Consider the following 18,209-nt stretch of genomic DNA (forward strand, 5'->3'; position numbering starts at 1 on the left):
CCCCAGTAGGAAGGAGCCTTTGGTCTGATATCATCAAAAGGTATTTCTTCAAAGGCTACAGCTCTTCCAGAAATGCCCAGACTGTAAGACCCACATGGGAAGGGAATGCTGTGGCTGTATTATTATCCACTGCTGCATTTTCAACTCCTAGCACAGCACCTGGCATAACAGACCCTCAATAAACACCTGTGAGAATTCCCCCACCTTGCAGTCCCTCCCCACATGTCACGATGCTTGGATTAGAATGCCCCACTACCAGATCTTCAAGGTGGTGCCTTCTCATCTTTCATGGTATCGGGCTCAATTGTTACCGCTTCGAAGAGGCAATTCTGACCTCCTGTGTATAGCGGCCACCCCCACCCTCTTTCCCACTACTACTTTAATTCTTTCAGAGCACACGTCACTACCTGATTTCTTTTGTTTATACGTTCTCCCCCCCCCATTAGAATGTATGTTCCATGGGTTCCAAGACCCTGACTGTTTCATTCACTGCTGCATCTCCAGTACCTAGAGAAGTACCTCCATAAATTATTTAATTGCTAGAGACATTTGAGACTTGCATACTCTATACACCGCTGTTCTGTGACTTGCCCTCAACCAGACTCTATTCAACACATTTACACGAAAACAAACAGAACAAAACTACTCACAGTAATCTACTTAACTCCCTTCCAAAGTTTTGAGTCCGGAAACCGAAAGCTGAGGTAGGGAACTGAATATCAGTACTCTTCCCCCCTAAGGCGACCAAAGCGAGCCAGTCAGCTCATTCCTGTCTCTCCCAGTGAGAACCCAAAGGAAAATCTGATTGGGTCAGACTAGCCATAAAGTCTCTCTGGATGCAAACAATCACAGATTAGGGCTGGGGAACAGTGAGGGGAACTATTATCAATGCTCAGAAAGGTCATGGGATGGAATCATAGTCTTACCTGGCTCAGCAAGTGAGAGAGTTCTAGGGTAAAGAACCCAAAACAGGTCTCTAAGGATCTTCTGTCATCATCTCACATTTATTCAGGGAAAAAACACTGTTTTCAAACTGGGGCTCTCAGGAAAGAGTTCTCTTTCCATTGAGGATGCTAAGGCTAGCTCTGGACTTTTCAGTAACACGAGCCAATTAATTCTCATTTTTGATTAAACTAGTTTGAGCAGTTAAGGTTCTATCACTTACATCTTTAGAGTCCTGGCTGATATGAGCTATTTATTTATTTTTTTTGCTAACACTAAGAACTTATGTGCAGGGTACTGTTCTAAGTACTTTATATGTATTAACTTATTTAATCCTTAGAATAATTTTATGAAGCAGGATATCATCACCTTCATTTTTTAGCCATGGCAACTAAGGACCAAAGAACTTAAGTTACTTGTCTTGGGTCACAAAACTGGTAGGTGATTAACGTGGGACGCAAATCCTGTCTGGCTCCAGAGTCTGCACACTTAACCACAACACTAAAATGCCCCATTGCTGCCAACCCTATCTGAACAGAAAATCCAACTCTGACTCCAGACACGACCATCTTGGCATGGACAGGGCCAAGAGAGCTTCTATTTGTGCCACCTGTCCTCAATTTCACCCTTTGTAAAATGAGGATAATTGTAGTTTACCTACCTCATAGGGTTCCTGTGAGTGAGATGAGACAATACATGTGAAGCACTTAAACAATGATGGCCACATAATAATTACTCAATAAACAGTAGTCATTAATATTATTACCCTTTGGGTCACTAAAGTGCAGCTGGCAAAATACAATGCAGACAGAAGAGATCTCTTTTCTTTTATCTCTGTCCTTTAAGGGGAGAAGACATGCCACAGGTGAGAGGTAAGGAGGCTTTTTTGTCTTTGACCCACTACATAGGCTGTATCCTTTGCCTGGAAGGTTACTCATTGTCCCAACTCCTATGGAACACCACCCTGCCCAAATACCACCTTTTCTATAAAGCATTTCCAGATAGAATGTTCTTTCTCTCACTGCTGAATTTCTACAACATATAATTTGTACCTCATGTTCTGCCCCATGTACCCACTCAAACCCTCTACTGCACTGTGAGCTCCCTGAAGGCAGGCCCAAGCCTGTGATCTGTGTTTCCTCTTCTCGACCCCAGAGATAAACAGAATCCTTTGGAGCAAGTTGAGAGCCCTGTGGAAGGCTGAGAAGCCAATCAGGCTGGGGTGAGACAGGTAATCAGAATAGGACTTGGGTAGCTGAGAATCAGGAGAAAGCACAAAGAAAAGTCTCACAGGTAGGAGCAGGTGGGGCAGACAGGAGAGGCAAAAGGGGCTGGGGAGAGAAGAAAGGAGGGGAGAGGGAAGGAAGGGGCAAGAAGGTGTGTTGAACCTGAATGAGGAGTGAGATCTGAGGAACTTAGAGATTTCTGGTCAAACCAAGAAGAGCAGCCCATTCTCCAATGATTCCCAATAACTTACAAGATGACAGACCCCTTGTGGGATTCAGAGAGGTACAACACACATCTCAGTACTTTCCAAACTCCCAGTCCAGTGAGGATGAGTGGTCAAGTACATAAAAAATTACTAGGAAGGTGAATGTGCTCTAAGAAATACAATGGAGGGCTCTGGGCAGTAAGACACAGAAAATGAAAATATCTGCAGATGCCTACGTGAAGGGTAGATGAGGGACAGATGAGAAGAACTGGACATGGGCGTTCGAGGAGGTACCAATTTGAAGCAGAAGCTCCAAAGGCTAGAAGACGGTGTGGAGGGGAAGTCAGAAGGAGAAAGTGCTGAGGAAGATGTGAAAGGGAACCATACAAAGGAAGAATGTGAAGTAACTGCTCAAAGGGTGGGGTAACCTTGTGGAGAAGCCAGAAGCCTTGTGAGGAGAGTAAGGAGTCTTTCTGGAGGATGACTACTTCACAAAGGGTACACCCAGGAAAATGGGGGTGGGCAGTAGGGCACAGAAGTACACCCTGAGGCATCTTTCGAGGGCTTTCTGTGGGGAAAGGGAAACCCTCCTAGAGGGCAGGGGTTCTCAAACTTGCACATGCATCAGAAGCATCAGGAGGGGTCCTAACAGGTTGCCGGTCCGAGCACCAGGTTTTCTGATTCAGTAGGGCTGGGTTGGGACGCAGGAATTTGCATTTCTAACAAGTACCCAGGTGACGCAGATTCTGCTGGTGCAGGGACCACACTTTGAGAAGCACTGCTATAGGGGAAGAGATTCTTTGTGAGGAGGCCCCCAAAGGGGAAAAAGAAGGAGAAAGCTTCTGAAAGGAAAGTGGGAGGACTCCTCAAACAGTCTCTAAGGACGGTGTTAGGGTCTCTCAATCTCTGAAGGGAGGATCTGAAGGAAGTAGGGGGGGGATCTATGAGGACGGAACCTAAGAAAAATGGTCTGAGAGAAAGGTCTCTGAGGGTTAGGATTTCAAGGGGTGAAGGTGTCTCCTGGGGAACTTTTTATTGAAAGGAGACATGGAGCCTGTTGGGGGGGGGTGTTGTTTGGAGGATGATGGAGGCCTATGAAGGGACAATGGGGGAAGGAGGTTCAGATCTGCGAAGGATCTCTAAGTTGATCTCAGGGGAAAAAGAATGGAGATGAGCGGGTGTAAACAGGGGTCCTAAAGGGGTAAATCTGATAGGGTCCTGGATAAGGTTTCTTGCAGATATCAGAGGGGGCTTCTGCGGGAGAGTTCTGAGGAAGTCTCATGAAGTTGCTCCAAAGGCTAGAAGTTTGGGTTGTTGATGCAGGGCAATTTTGGAGAAAATCCTTTAAAGGGTATCTGGGAGGTGTGGCCTTCCGAGAGAGATCTTCCTTCCATGCGCTGGAGCAGGGTGACAGAGGTCTATTAGGAACAACTCTGAGTAAAGTCCTCAAAAGGGTGTATGGGGAAGGTAGGCCTTCTGAGTGGAACGTGGGAATGTCAGAGGAGAGGGTTTTTCAGAAAGAATTCTGGGACTTTCTAAGAGCAGGAGCTCTAAGAGTTATTTTGAGGGAAGATTGCGAGGGGTGGGCGGGGAGGTCTTCTACAGAGGATTTGAGGGAAGCTGTAAGGGAGAATTCGAGGAGGAAAATCTCTAGGAAAAGTCTCTTAGTAAAGGCAGGAGGTTTCTGAGTGGTGATTCAAGGGGTTCTGGGGAGTGTTGGAAAGGTCTCTCAAGGGCACACCTCAGGAGGGCTCAAGAGAGGTTGCTGGATCTCTGGGAAGATGTGAGATCTTGAAAAACTGTATCTCAGAGGGATCATGAAGAGGGTCTTAGGGCTGACAGGGGTTGTGGGGAGGATGTTTAGAAAGTTCATCAAAAAATCGGTCTAGAAGGGGAGGTTGTAGAGAGAAACTATAAGAGGACTTTTTGCAATCCTGAAAAAGCAATTTTTGGAACATTTGGTGTGGGTTACTGGGTAAGATTTGGTGAAAAGGGGTTTTGGAAGAGGCTTTTGGAACGTGGGAGAAGAGTTTGCCATAGACTTCAGGGAATCTCTGGAGAAGATTTTTGGGATAAGTGAGAGGGGTCACAGAGGAAGATTTTTGGGGTGCATGGGGGTGATCTCTAGGTCATTTCAGGGTGGTGAGATTTAAGGGACATGAGGTCTCTGGGAGAGATTGTTGGGATCTGTGGAAGGGTCCAAAGATATAACTTCAGGGATATGTGAAGGGGGAGTGTATATGGGAGATGGCTGCTGGTGGGGGGTCCTCCAGGTGGGTTTTGGGGATCTGAGGACATTTCAGTCTCTGAAGAGGATTTTTCTGGGCACATTAGGGGCATTCTGAAGGATTTGGGGGAAGGGGTTCCGGGATTTGGGGCCTCTGAGTGGAAAATCTCCCCGGCGATTTCTGGTATGGGGGTAGGCGGGAGGGAAAATTCCTGGGATGTGTGAGAGGGAAGTCTGGGGGAGACTGTGGGGCAACGTAAAGTAGGTCTCTGGGGGAGATTCCAGGAATGCTGGGTCTGGAGGGTATTTGAGGGAGACTCTGAAGGAGGGTTTCAGGGCTTCCGAGGGAGGCTCCTGGAGAAGACATCTGACACATATTGCTGGAATATCCGAGGAGTGGCCTCGGGGAATATTTCTGGAAAGAGGAGGAGGATGGAGGACTGGGGCCAGAGCGGGGGTTCTCTGAGGCCGATTTCGAAGACCTAGGTCGTCTCTGGAGAAGCCTGTGGGAATGGAAGGGGTGGGCTCCCAGAGAGACCTGGGACCGAAAGAGGGGGTGGGATGGGGGCTGTCAGGGGGTCTCTCAGGGAGATTTGGGGGGGCCGGGGACCGCCCTCCAAGGAGATGTCTAAGGTAGACATGCGGGGTCGATCCCGAGGGTGTGAGGGGGATCTGGAAGGGAAGCTTCCGAGGAGCCCTACGAGGGCGATTCGGGGAACAGGGTAGGGGCTCCTCTCGGGGGCTGGGACCCCCGAGGCCCGCGCTCCCCGCCCGCCCGCGGCTCGGGGTCCCTGAGGGGGCGGGGCCGCCCGCGCGGCGGCCTGGGGCGCCCTGAGGTGAGCCCCACGCGCCCCGACCCGCCGCCGCCCTGGAGCCGCCCGGCCTGCCCGCGACTCACCGCCTAGGCCGCCGCCGCCACCGCCCGGGCCTCCTCAGGCCACCGCCACCGCCGTCGCCCCCTCTCCGGCCCGCAAGCTCCCTTCCCTCCTCCCTCACCGACCACCGCCGCCGCCACCGCCGCCGTCGCGCTGCGTCACCGCGCTGTGCGTCACCGCCCCTGACCCCGCCCCGACGGGACCGCCGCGCGTCGGTATTAGCAGGCGCCACTGTGACGAACAGCGCGCCCGCCAACGGGCGGCGAGGGCAGCGCGAAGGGCGGGCGGTGAGTGCGGAGGAAGGCGGGGTCCTGGTGGTGAGGGGAGCGACGGGGGCTGGACGAGGCCCGGAGGCCCGCCCCCAGCTCCGTGTGATTGGTCGGTCAGGGGGCTGACGGGCAGGCGACCCAGCGGGCGGGGAAGGGGCGGGGCGCGCGCGGCGTTGCCACAGGCAACGGGCCGATAGAGCCGGGGATTGGGCCTCCCCTCCCGCAGGGGGCAGTCTCGTGTTCGTCTACCTCAGCAGCCCCACGCTAAGTCACAATTCCTGATTCTGGCGTTCAAGGCCCGCCCCTCGGCGCGCCCTGCCTAAGGCCTTGGCCCAACTGTGTCCCGACAGTCCGGTTTGGCTCTCAGGCCTCTGGAGTCTTCACTTTCTCAGCGCACCTCTCTCTAAGCTTGTTGCTCCTTCTCTCAAACGGAATAGGATTGAAAGAGACGATGCGTGTAAAGCGCTGGGCACAAAGCAGGCGGTAAATAAATGGGAGTTGTTGCTCCGGCTACTGTAATCTGTCCGTTCATTCCGCAAACTTCCCTGGCTCAGGGTGAACTAAGCAGAGTGGGTCCTCACTCAGAAGGTTCTCAGGTGACAGAGACGTGGCTTCTTAGAGGAACTCAGGAAATACTGTCGGGATGGACTGTAGAGTTAAGGCAGGGAATGGTGGGACAAGAGCTGCAGCCAGATGTTTGGCCACTTGAGGGAGATTGGACTTGCCCCTTGAGCACTAGTCTTCGAGCTGGGAAAAGCCATGGTGAGTTGGGTGTTTGGAAAGCTGTCTCTGGCTTCTATATTGGAGGGAATAGTACTGGGGGCGTGAGTCCAGGGAAGCAGCTGGGATGGGAGAGGAGCGTTTGCACTAGGGTGGGACTGTGGGAAGGGGAGGAGGTGCAGGTGGGAGAGGAGCCCAGGAGGCTGTGTGAACTGACCATGGGACTGGCTGGCTACGGAGGGGAATAGAGAGAGAAATCTAAGACAAGGCCCTCTGGTTGGGAGATTGGAGGTTTGGGGGGGGGGGGTCTATCTGAAAAGGAGACCCAGAAAAGATGCAGGTTCTGCAGAGGCTGAGCCCAGTGTGGGCCACCCAGCAGCAGGGTCTACGAGGCTGTACAACCTCTGGGTCCAAAGCTTACGAGAGAAATTGGGGCTGGAAACCAAGATTTGAGCATTATCAAAGATGGTAATTGAAGTTGTGGGAGTTAAGTGACCTATTCTGGGGAGGGTATGCGGGATGAATGGAGACAAGGACCCTACAGAACTTCGAGAAAAGGGAACACGGAAGGTTTGAGCAAAGCAATCAACATACCTTGAGAAAGAGCAGCGAGAGAGGAGGAAAACCAGGAGAGTGGCATCACAGATGCTGTGAGGAAAGGCCATTTCAGGCCAGGGGGGGTGATGGCACTAACCCCCCATCCACTACCCCCTATATTGAAGCAACAACTTTCACACCATATAGAGTGATTGTGCTCTATAGATGCCGGTTCATTTACTCATTTAATAATATATTTTAAGTACTTAATATGCACGACGCACTGCTCAGGGTACTAGAAATTCAACAATGAACAGGGCAGACAAACATCTTTGCCTTCGCAAAGCTTACATTCTAGTCTGGGGGACACAAACAATAAATAAACACAATGTACCTTGGTGATCAGTACTATAGAGAAAAAGCAAGCTAAGGGGATGGAGAGATGGTGTCAGCACTGGTTTAGATGGGGAAAGGCGTCTTTGATCAGGTGAAATTTGAACAGGTGAAACCTGAAGGAATGAAGAGGTGAACCATAAGGGAAAGAGGGTTCCCAAAAGTGGAAATGGCAAGTGCAAAGGCCCAGTGGCAGGATCATTCACAGAACCACAAAAAGGCTAGCGTGGTTGGAGGGAGCAAAGAAGAGAGTAGTGGAAGACAGGGTCCTACAGGATATGGAGGAGGGGTGATGGCATATAATTTAGTTTTACAGGCCACTGGAAGGACTTTCGCTTTTACCCAAATAATACGAGAGCCACGGAAGGGTTTTAAGAGAGGAAGTATGTCATTTGACTTGAGTTTTATTAGAATTCCTCTGGTAGTCCTCTGAAGAATGGAGTGTGGGGCGGGGGAGCAGGGAAACAGTACAGAGGCTCTTTCATGAGTTCAGGCAGGAAATGAAGGTGGCAGAACCAGGATATGGGCTGTGGAGAGGGAGAAGTAGGCAGGTTCTGGTTATATTTAGAAGTTCAGGGCTGACAAGTTCTGGAAAGAGAAGTGTTCAAGGATGACTCCAAGACATCCAGGTGGAGATGTCAGGTTGGCTGACGGATGTAAGAGTCCCAGGCTGGAGAAAGAATTAAGGTATCCCCTTTGAAAGGCAAGAGACTGAGGAGATCAGGAAGAGGGGAAAGTAGATGGACAAGAGAAGGGGACCAAAGTCTGAGTCCTGGGACGCCCCACTGTTAAAAGGAGGAACAGCCAGAGAAGTCAGAGGAAAAGCTGGCCAGGGTGGCGCTCTACAGGCCAAGTGAAAAACATGTTTTAGAGTGCAGGGAGCTATGGATGGTGTCAGATGCAGCTGACAGGGCATGGTCGATGAAAACTGAGAATTGACCATGAGCTCTATCCAGCCCTTTAGAGGTCATTGGTGGCCTGGTCAGTGGACATGGACAGGACTGAGAGTCTGCTGGGAGAGACTAGACGAGAAAATTAACAGAAGAAATTGGAGGCAGCGAGTGTAGATGATTCTTTCGAGAAGTTTTGCTGAAAAGGGAAGGAAATGAATGGGCAGTGGCTGGGCAGGAGATAGGGTTTTCAGTTTGTAAGGTGGAAGAGAGAACACTGTAGTCTGAGGGAAAGATCCAGCAGAGACAGAAACATAGGTAATGCAGGGAGAGGGAGAATAGCTGCAGCCATGCCCTTGAGTGGGTGACAGGGTGGCATCTAGTGCGGAGCAGAGGGGGACGAGAAAGATTTATCCACTACTATGGAGAGAAGCCAGCCATTGTGAGTCTGGGACTTGTGAAAATTCTCTTTTGTGTGCTTATAAATTCTCAGTGAAATACATATAAATTTTCCTATAAATTACTTCCTTCTTATTTCTCCTTTATATGACAGTAAGGACATTGTATTGATTTTTTTTAAAATCATGTATAAGTAGGTTACATTATCTAGAAATTTCATTTCAGTATGGGATAGAAAGCAATACAAAATGCTCTTAATAAAAAGGGGGTATTGGTCTGACAAGGTTGAATACCAAGATTGAATACTATGGGTCTATTATAAAGCCCATGAGGCTGAATAACACCAGGAAAAAAATCACCATTACCTGGGTGCTGTGGCGTCTCCTCTCTTGTCTCCCTTTTCCCATCAATATAACAGGTGGCAGTTTGACCAGCAAACATCTCTAAGCTCCTCTTTTCAGCTCTGGAATTAAAATATTCTGAATTGGGGTAAATGCAGGAAGGCTTCCTGGAGGAGGGTAGGCGCTAAAGAGCTCATTATATAGCGTATATGGAGTGTGTCCACCATGCCAGGAGACATGTGAAGCTATTATATCCTCACAACAAATCTTAAATCGGAGGGGTAAAGTTACTTAGCTAGGGTCACACAGCAAAGTAGCATTTGAACGCTGGTCTAGGTGATAGCAAAGGCTGGGAGGTCTTGGCAGATGAAGGGAAGGAAGAAGGGGGAGGAGCCCTCTGTGACAGTTGTCTCAGAATGGGCATAAACAGGATGTGGTGTTGGATGAAACCTTTCCCCTACCCCACACCCCGCCCCCCAGCGCTGGTCCCCACCCCTAGAAGACAGCGGAACTGAGTAAAGAAGAGGCCTGCGGACAGAAAAGCCATGGTCAGGGGGCCAGGGGTCTATGGGGTGGGTCTGGGGCTGGGAGGGCACCTGGGTGAAGGTCAGGCTGTGGGTTGGAGGTCAGGGGCTGGGAAGGGGACCCCACTGCAGCAAAGGTTCAGGCTGGGGGAAGAGAGATGGTGGTTCCGGGTTTAGCCCCAGGCAAGCAGATCCCTGGGTCTCCTTGAGTGTTGCCCAAGGGTTCCCCTTAGGAGGGCTGGAGTCCAGCCTCTGCTCTGCATCCCAAGTGTGTGCCCTGGTGAGGGTAGTGTCTGCCCAAGGAAAGGGTGCCTTTTTCTCATGTTCACAAAGGTCTCGTATAGGCTATCGGGGTGCTCCTTTTCCTTAGTAGATGGAGAAACAGGATTGGGGTGTGGGGGTGATGGTGGCAGGGGCCTAGGCCAGTCCAGCTCAGCTCTTACTGGGCTCCTCTACAGTCGGACTCCCTGGTGGTGTGTGAGGTGGACCCAGAGCTAAAGGAAAAGCTGAGGAAATTCCGCTTTCGAAAGGAGACAGACAATGCAGCCATAATAAGTGAGTGTCATTCTCCCCGACCCTACCCCCCCACTTCCCCATCCCCCCACTCCTGTGGAAGGATGGGAGGGGGTTGGGGACAAATGAGGAGGGCTGGGCAAGTGTCACCAATGGATGGGAGGGGGCAGCTAACCCCTGTATGCCATCCCTCCCCAGTGAAGGTGGACAAAGACCGACAGATGGTTGTGCTGGAGGAAGAATTTCAGGTGAGGGGCTGGGGTGGATGGCACCCCCCAAGAAGCACAGGGTGGGACTGAGAGATCCAGGGGCTAGAACTGATGCTAAGAGCATGACATTAGAGACCAGAAAGACCTGGGGGTTAAGTCCCAACTCAGCTGTGACCCTAAGCGAGAGATGTCGCCTATGTGGGCCTCTGTTTCCTTGTCTGTGAAATGGGGATAACAACTCATAGAGTTGTTTGTGGATTCAATGATTTAATCTTTGCAATGGGCTTAGAAGAAGCCCTGGCACATAGTATATACTCAATAAAATGATGATGATTATGATGATGATAAATGAAAGAGTTTCCAGACAAGTTATCAAAAAGTTAGCGGAAATCCTTTATAAAAGGGTAGACCTCACCCTCTCCTGGCCTCCCTGTCTTCATCAGTAACATGGGGATAATAATAAGGCTTAGTTGCTAGTGTTGTGGTAGGATTTAAGGGGAGTCCATGGAGACTGAGGCTGGGACTTTGAGACAGGGGAGGAGAACTGACTAGGAGCTGGGCTCCCTCGGGTTCTCTGAAATGAAGTGTAGTGAAGTGGTTACAATTTAAACCCAGATTCAAATCAGAACTCTGCTGCTCAGAGTTGCTGTGCAATCTTAGGTAAGTGTCTTAACACCTCTGGGCCTCAGACTGCTTACCTGTAAAGCAGGGATAATAATAGGACCTACACCACAGGGTTAGGGGAGAGCTCAATGAGTTAATCCATGTGCGTTTCTTAGACCAGTGCGTTGGCACATGGTAAGTGCTTATTTAATGGCAGTATTTTCTTCTTTCCTGTTTTGTTCCCCACCCCTCCCAGAACATTTCTCCAGAGGAACTAAAAATGGAGTTGCCAGAGAGACAGCCCAGGTATCCTGGGGAAGGGATGGGAGGGTCAGGCCATGGGGAGAGGGACGATAATGGAGGTGGAGACTTGGGTTCCAGTCCTATTCACAGGCTTGAGATCTGTGTTTGAGGCCAAGAGTTTTTACCCTAGGACTTTTGGTACAGTATACTAATATGTTAGTGCAGAATTTTATACTGATAATCATGCATGGTATTTATTAGAGCTTGGTTTTTAAAATACAAACTGTCAGGTTTTGGTCTCAACATTGCACATGTTTCATTTTTTAAAAAATGAAAATTTCCTTCTTTTTCAATGCTGAGGGATACCTCAGATAGCAAAAGAATGATCTGACCTTTAACGATTGGAGAGAATCCTGTGTGAAGCCACATGAGCCTGGTGCTTTCTGTGTGTGCAGGAGCTCTTTGACACTTCTATGAAAACTGGTCTATTTAGATTTTCCATCTCGCCTGGGGGGAATTTTGGGTGCCCAAGGATTTTGAGCCTCCATCCCAGACTCTAGTTCTCAGCCAGACCAGCTTCCCTGGCATCTCACAGGGCCCCATACCTGGAAGGGTACCTCGAATGGGTGGGGGTAGGGGATGGAATGCTCTGCAGCTGCCTGCTGTCTGGAAATTCTTGATAATTTTATCTTTGAATTTGTATTTTGTGTGAAGTCTTCTGGGACCATGGAGCATGTGTTGGGGGCTTGGAGCCTTTCTTCGCTCACGTGGGGTCCCAGCTCCAGCCCTGGATGGGTTCTCAGCCACCCACCGCCTGCACTGCCCAGTGGCAGCTGCTGTCCTCTGCCCCAGGCAAGGGGCCTGAGTGCAGATTCAGAGAGGGTCAGGGTCAGGGCCAGGGTCAGCACACACCTCCTGCATGACAAGTGCCAGGGTTTGCCTGTGAGAATCCACACTTTCCCTGCAAGTGTCCCCATGCCCAAGACAGCATGGCTTTGAATAGCAAATTAAAAAAGATTAGTCTGGAAAAAAAAAAGGTTAGTCTGGGGAGAGACTGCTGAAGAAAGGAAAAAACTTCTCCGGCCTTTTGGACAAAGGGCTCCACATTTTCATTTTGCACTGAGCTTGGCAAATTATGTAGCTGGGTCTGGTCTCAGCCTGGGGTTCTAGAGTGTTGGACACTAGTAGTAATGGTTGAGCACTTACACGCTAGAACCAAATTTCCTGGGTTCAACTCTATCCACAGAACCTTGGGCAAGTGACATCACATCTCTGGGCTTCAGTTTTCCCATCTTAGTATGAGGATAATAACAGCACCTATGGCACAGGGTTGTTGTGAGTCAAATAATTTCTTAAGCCATTAGGTTTTTCTTTTTAAAATTTTTTATTAATGTATATTTGACATATAACATGACTGTATATTAGTTTCAGGTGTACAACATGAGTCAATATTTGTATATATTACAAAATCATCAGCACAGTAAGTCTAGTCTGTCACCATACATAGTTACAAAAACATTTTTTTCTTGTGATGAGGACTTTTAAGATTTACTCTTAGCAACTTTCAAATATACAACACAGTATTATTAACTGTAGTCAACCATGCTATATATTAGATACTCATGACTATTTATTTTATAACTGGAAGTTTGTACCTTTTGATATCCCCTTCACCCATTTGGCCCACTCCCAACCCCTCCCACTGGCAGCCACCAATCTGTTCTCTATCTGTGAGCTTGTTTTTTTGTTTTTTTAAATTCCACATAAGTGAGATCATACGGTATTTGTCTTTTTCTGTCTGACTTCATTTCATTTAGCATAAGGCCCTCAAGGTCCATCCATGTTTTCACAAATGGCAAAGTTTCATTCTTTTATATGGCTGAGTAGTAGTCCATTGTGTATATATACCACATCTTTATCCATTCATTCATCGATGGAGATTTAGGTTGTTTCCATATCTTGGCTATTGTAAATAATGCTGCAATGGACATGGGGGTGCAATATATATTTTCAAATTAATGTTTCATTTTCTTTCGATAAATACCCTGAAGTGGAATTGCTGGGTCATATGGTAGTTCTATTTAGCACTTACTATAATTGTTATTTTTGATCACTTATTGTATTTGAGACGAGAACCCTGGGTCTTAGTTGTTAACCCTAGGATCTCAGACTGAGGCAAGATTTCAAGGTTGGAGACTCAGCTAATAGGCATCGGGCCTGGGCTCCAGGCTGAAGGCCTCAATTTGAATTCGCTTTCACTGGTGTAGGTTCGTGGTTTACAGCTACAAGTACGTGCACGGAGATGGCCGAGTATCCTACCCACTGTGTTTCATCTTCTCCAGTCCTGTGGGTAAGACACAGCTCTACCCATCCTGAGAAGAGGGTCTTAGATTCTGAGTGTGGGGTGTATAAGAGTGTGTTTGTGAGTGCAGGTGTATGTGACTGTGTGAATGAGTGTAGGTGCCTGTGTGTGTGTGTGTGTGCGTGTGTGACATGGTGAGTACCTGAGTGGGTGAATATGTGCTGTGTGTGAGTACTGGAAGAGTAGTGGGGTAGAGGTTGGGGCACAGATTCAAGAGCCCACCCATCTTTCTCAGTCCCCAGAGGTGTAAGCAAACTTCCTTCTTCGTTTTACCTAGAAACTCTTGTCTGGCCCCTAAGCCATCTCCAGAGACCCTGAGAATAACTTCAAGCCCCTAGACAAAACTGGAAACTGAGTATAGCCTCCAGGAACTCCTTAGAACAGCTCCTAGGACACTTAGAAAACTCCACGGCCTGCAGGACATTACTGGAGCCTTAGAGAACACCCCAGGGCCCCCCAGCACTGCTCTCTTTTCTTTTCTTTTCCATGCAGGCTGCAAGCCGGAACAACAGATGATGTATGCAGGGAGTAAAAACAGACTGGTACAGACAGCAGAGCTCACAAAGGTCTGGGCCTGTGTTAGTTTTGGGGAGGAAGGGTCTGGGAGTCTGGGCTCCTGGGTCTGAGGGAGGAGGGGTTGGGGGACCAGTTCCTGGGTCTGATGGGGGAGGGTTCTGGGGATCTGGACTTCTGGTCTGAGAGAGGAGGGGGCCAGAGTCCTCGCTGTCTCAGTTCCTGAGTGGATCATAATACTGAGCACTCTCCCTTCCCAGGTATTTGAAATCCGTACCACTGATGACCTCACGGAGGCCTGGCTCCAAGAGAAGTTGTCTTTCTTTCGTTGACCTCTGGGATGGGGATCTGAATTCCTGATGTCTGAGTTCCCAAAGGAACTGGGGACTCGGATCCCTAGGACTTGAACAGCTGAGACCCTAAATAAATTAAAATGCAAGAACTCAGAGTTCCTCCGTTATGGCTCAGTTTCTGTTTCTCATGGTGAGCGCGAGCGGACAGTCCCTGCAGTACCAGCCTTGGGCCAGCAGAGGGCAGGCAGACCAAGTGGATGCCTGACAAGTCCGGGGAGGAAAGAAGGATGGATACCTGTTTCTCAGAAAGAAAGGGAGGGGCCTGAGGGGTTTCCTTGGGAGGGTGGTGGTGGTGGTGGTGGCGGAAGAGGTCGGTTTTCCTGAAGGAATTGTGGGAATATTTGAATCCATGGAGGAGCCACTCCCAAGGGGCATAAAGACACCGGGGTGGGTGCCTGTTTCCCCTCCTCCTCCTTCTCGTCCCAGCTCTAGGGGCTAGCAGGCATTAGCTTGCACTGAATGCTACTTTTCTCAGTGAGCCCCCAGGCAGGAAGAATTTAAAAGCCGAAAAGTTGTTAAAGATCAAACATAATTGCTTGAGGGGCTCAGGAGTTGCTAGGGTGGGTGGTTTGTGTGGTTGGGTAGGTCTGAGGGCCCAGGGCTGGGAAGGCAAAGAGGATCCAGGTTCCTCAGTGGATCCGTGAAGGGCATGAAGTTGAGGGGACAGGAAAGGGACATACTACTCATCTCTGTCTAGAAATTCTTTTTTTCTCCTGGCATCTCTGGGCACTTGACTCTCTCAGCCTCCCTGTTTCTATCTCTAAGGGACATTTATTGAGCAGCTATAGTGTACCAGGCTCTAAAAACTCTGAGATGGGCAGGTCTTCATAGATATAAATCACTCTTTCAGTCTCTGCTTCTCCATGTCTCAGTTCCCCTGTCAGTCTGCAGATTCAGGGAGCTGGGAGCTCCCTCTCTCCCACCCCTTTCCAGGTTCCCTGTAGAGACGTGTCCGTTGCCACGGAAACAATGGCACTGTGACCTTGGGCCTGGGCTGCCTCTCCCCTAGCCCTGGCATTCCTGGGGGAGGGTCCACAAGCCCAGCTCTAACCCTCCCCCAGCCCCCCCAGCTGGAACACACCATCCGCTCACCACCCCACTCTGCCCATCCCCAATCAGGACAAGCCCTTGCATGAGGGATTCAGGATAGACTCATTCTACATCGGGCATAGAGAAATTCCCCCTGGGGAGGGGGGTTTGGGTTGAGCTCCTCTCCGCTGACACCTGTCCTAGTGTCCCCCCCATCTCTCTGCCAGGCACATCTCCAATCCCCCGCCCCTCACCCACCCATCATAGCCTGAGTCCTGATGGCTAGAGATGGAAGAGGAGGATGGGCTGGAGATAGGAGAGGTCATTCAATTAACAGGTCAGGCAATTCCCCACCTGCAAAGGTCAGAGAGGTAAAAAGACTTGTCCAAGGTCGTGCACTCACATGATCAAATTAATAATAATTGCTAACTCTCTGATTGAGGGCTTCCTACGTGCCAGGTACTGCTATAAGCACTTTACAGGTATTAACTCATTTAATACCCCATGACGAAGGTACCATTATAATCCCCAATTTACAGATGAAGAAACTGAGGCCCAGAAGCTAAAAATGGTTCCCTGAAGTCCCACAGCTGGGGTCTGTATAGTGACAACTTGAACCCAAGGCTATCCTGTGGCCAATGGCCACTCCCTCTCTTAGGCATGGGATTTAGGGAACCATCTCCTCCTCTTCCTCTCCCTCCTCTCCCTCTTCCATTTCTCCTCCTCCCCAATTGTAGAACTTCTGTCTGCATCCAGGCTTATGGTTGCAAACAATCCAATTAGAAAGAGGCATGTACAAAGATTTATCCAATCAGGAGAAGGGAGTTTGGAAAGCAGGGACCAATAAGAGAGAGTGACTCTGAGGGGCAGCCCAATACACAGTAGGTTTGGCTAGAGGGATTATGGAGGGACCAATCAGCGAAGCCAGAACAGAATACATTATCCAATGAAGAGTCAGCACAATGGGGTGTGGCTTTGGGTTTGAGGCCACGCCTTAGAGGGGTGGTACAAACTAGGGACCACCTCCTCTCTTTCCCCCAACCTCCTCTCTAGGCTGGAACAGATCCAAGCTCCCTAATTTTTATTTTTATTTTTTTTTTCTTATGGAGGGCGAAGCTCACAGTGGCCCATGCGGGGATCTAACTTGCAAGCTTGGTGTTATCAGCATTACGCTCTAACTAACTGAGCTAACCGGCCACCCCAAAGCTCCCTAATTTTTGAATCCCAGCCCTTGGCTTTCCCTGGGGCACTTCTCCCTGCTAACCTAGAATGTAAGCAGGGCTTAAGTTGGAGAGGTGGAGACTGGATTTTAGGGGGAGCTGAGAATGAAGGACTCAGACTAGGCATGAAGGGCCGGCCAGTCCGTAGGCTGAAAACTATATGCTTATGGAGTGGAGCCTAAGATAGAGGAGTGGGGCTGGGGCTGAGGAGTGGGGCTGAGACTTGCCCCTGGGGGCAGAGGCTGAGGGAGTCTGAACAACTATTATATACTCTAGGGTGGTGTCTAAGGGGAGGTGCTCAGGCTTGGGGGTGGGTCCTACACTTGGGCTTTGCTTAAGTCAGATAAAGCTGGAGTTTTTGCTTTAGGGCAGAGCTTTAGAGACAGAGGGTGGGATCTAAGTTGTGGTTTGGGGTAGGAATTAGGCCCCTAGGGAAACAATCACATTACAGACTTACATCTGTTGTCCTCTTTTTCCGGCCAACTCACATTTCCCTAGCCGCTGGGGTGTACCCTTTCCCTTTTAGTGACCCTAGATTGGGAGATGATGTTTATTCCTGAGTATGGCCTCTGCAGGGAGTCTGCAGCAGACGGAGCTCGAGGTCCTCTCCCAAGAAGCATTCAAGAACACATGTTTACGGGTGCTAATTGGCCTTCTGGACACTGGAGAAAATTGGTGCCTCTGCCACTGCCCTCAGGAGGCTTACATTTCAATGACTAGACAATCAGCAATAAACAAATAAGTAAACAAATAAGCAAACAAGATCATTACTAAGAATGACAAATGCTATGAAGGAAATAAAATGAGGTGATATGATAGAAGTGATGGGACCTGTTTGGGCCTTTTTTTTGTTGCCTCTTTAGTCTCTAGAGGAGTCCCCCGGCTTTTTTTTTTTTTTACTCCCAACATTTATTATGAAAAATTTCAAACTTGCTGCAAAGTTGAAATAATTTTCCAGTGAACACCCATCTACCCACCATCTAGATACAATCATTCATATTTTACTGCACTTGCTTTATCACATATCCATCCATCAACTTATTTTTTTAAGTATTTACAAGCAATTTGCAGACATCAGGACCGTTGGTGGGGGTGGGGGTGTCAATTGGAGAATGGGAAAGGAAGGCTTCTCTGAAGAGGTTACATTTGAATTAAGACTTGTATGAAGAGAAGGAATCAGACATGGAAGCGGAAAAACTGCCAAGGCCCAGGGGCTGGGATGAGCTGGAACAGAAAAGTCATCGAGGCCAGAAGCTAAGAGTGATCAGGGATTAGGCCAAGAGCTCGCAGGGCCAGATATGCTCTGTGAGTGAGGCCGCCTCTGCCTGGGTTCAGGCTCTTTGTTTCTCCATTTCTATATCTCTGCCTCTCTTATTATTATCTTTCTCCTCATCCTCTCCTTTTTCACTCTTGTCCTTCCCAGGCCTGCCCTCACCCTCTTTCCCCTTCACCTCCACTTTCCCCTCTATTCTATTCTGCCACTTACGATCTGTGTGACCTTAAACAAGTAACTAAAGCTTTCTGTGGCTCAATTTTCCTCATCTGTAAAATGGGGATAGTGATGACACCTCATCTGGCTGCTGTGAAGAGTGAATGGAGTCATCTACTTGAAGCT

At 49.2% G+C, this 18,209-nt stretch overlaps 2 protein-coding genes across 4 annotated transcripts in view; one reads left to right on the top strand and one right to left on the bottom strand.

Annotated features, from left to right (window-relative positions):
* The window catches only part of SAMD4B (sterile alpha motif domain containing 4B), a 35,434-nt gene extending 29,800 nt beyond the window's left edge, over positions 1–5,634 (bottom strand). Inside the window, exon 1 of the mRNA XM_074314342.2 lies at positions 5,500–5,634. The gene's annotated coding sequence lies outside the window, so the exon portion shown is untranslated. The remainder of the gene's footprint in view (positions 1–5,499) is intronic.
* A 3,784-nt stretch (positions 5,635–9,418) lies between these two features.
* Positions 9,419–14,440, top strand: GMFG (glia maturation factor gamma). Of its 3 annotated transcripts, none has more exons than XM_019751301.3 (7): positions 9,419–9,573; positions 10,008–10,104; positions 10,261–10,310; positions 11,131–11,180; positions 13,385–13,467; positions 13,972–14,045; positions 14,253–14,440. In XM_019751301.3, exons 1-7 carry the CDS (start codon positions 9,571–9,573, stop codon positions 14,322–14,324), a joined length of 429 nt encoding a protein of 142 aa, XP_019606860.1. In that variant the 5' UTR covers positions 9,419–9,570; the 3' UTR covers positions 14,325–14,440. The 3 variants fall into 3 exon arrangements, with proteins under 3 accessions (XP_019606860.1, XP_019606859.1, XP_088656298.1); XM_019751300.3 differs by having other exon boundaries at positions 9,548–9,597; XM_088800172.1 differs by lacking the exon at positions 9,419–9,573.
* Positions 14,441–18,209: the final 3,769 nt, after the last annotated feature.

This window comes from Rhinolophus sinicus, chromosome 8 (assembly GCF_057876585.1).
Source record: "Rhinolophus sinicus isolate RSI-liver-muscle chromosome 8, RSI-T2T, whole genome shotgun sequence".
Lineage (NCBI taxonomy): Eukaryota > Metazoa > Chordata > Mammalia > Chiroptera > Rhinolophidae > Rhinolophus > Rhinolophus sinicus.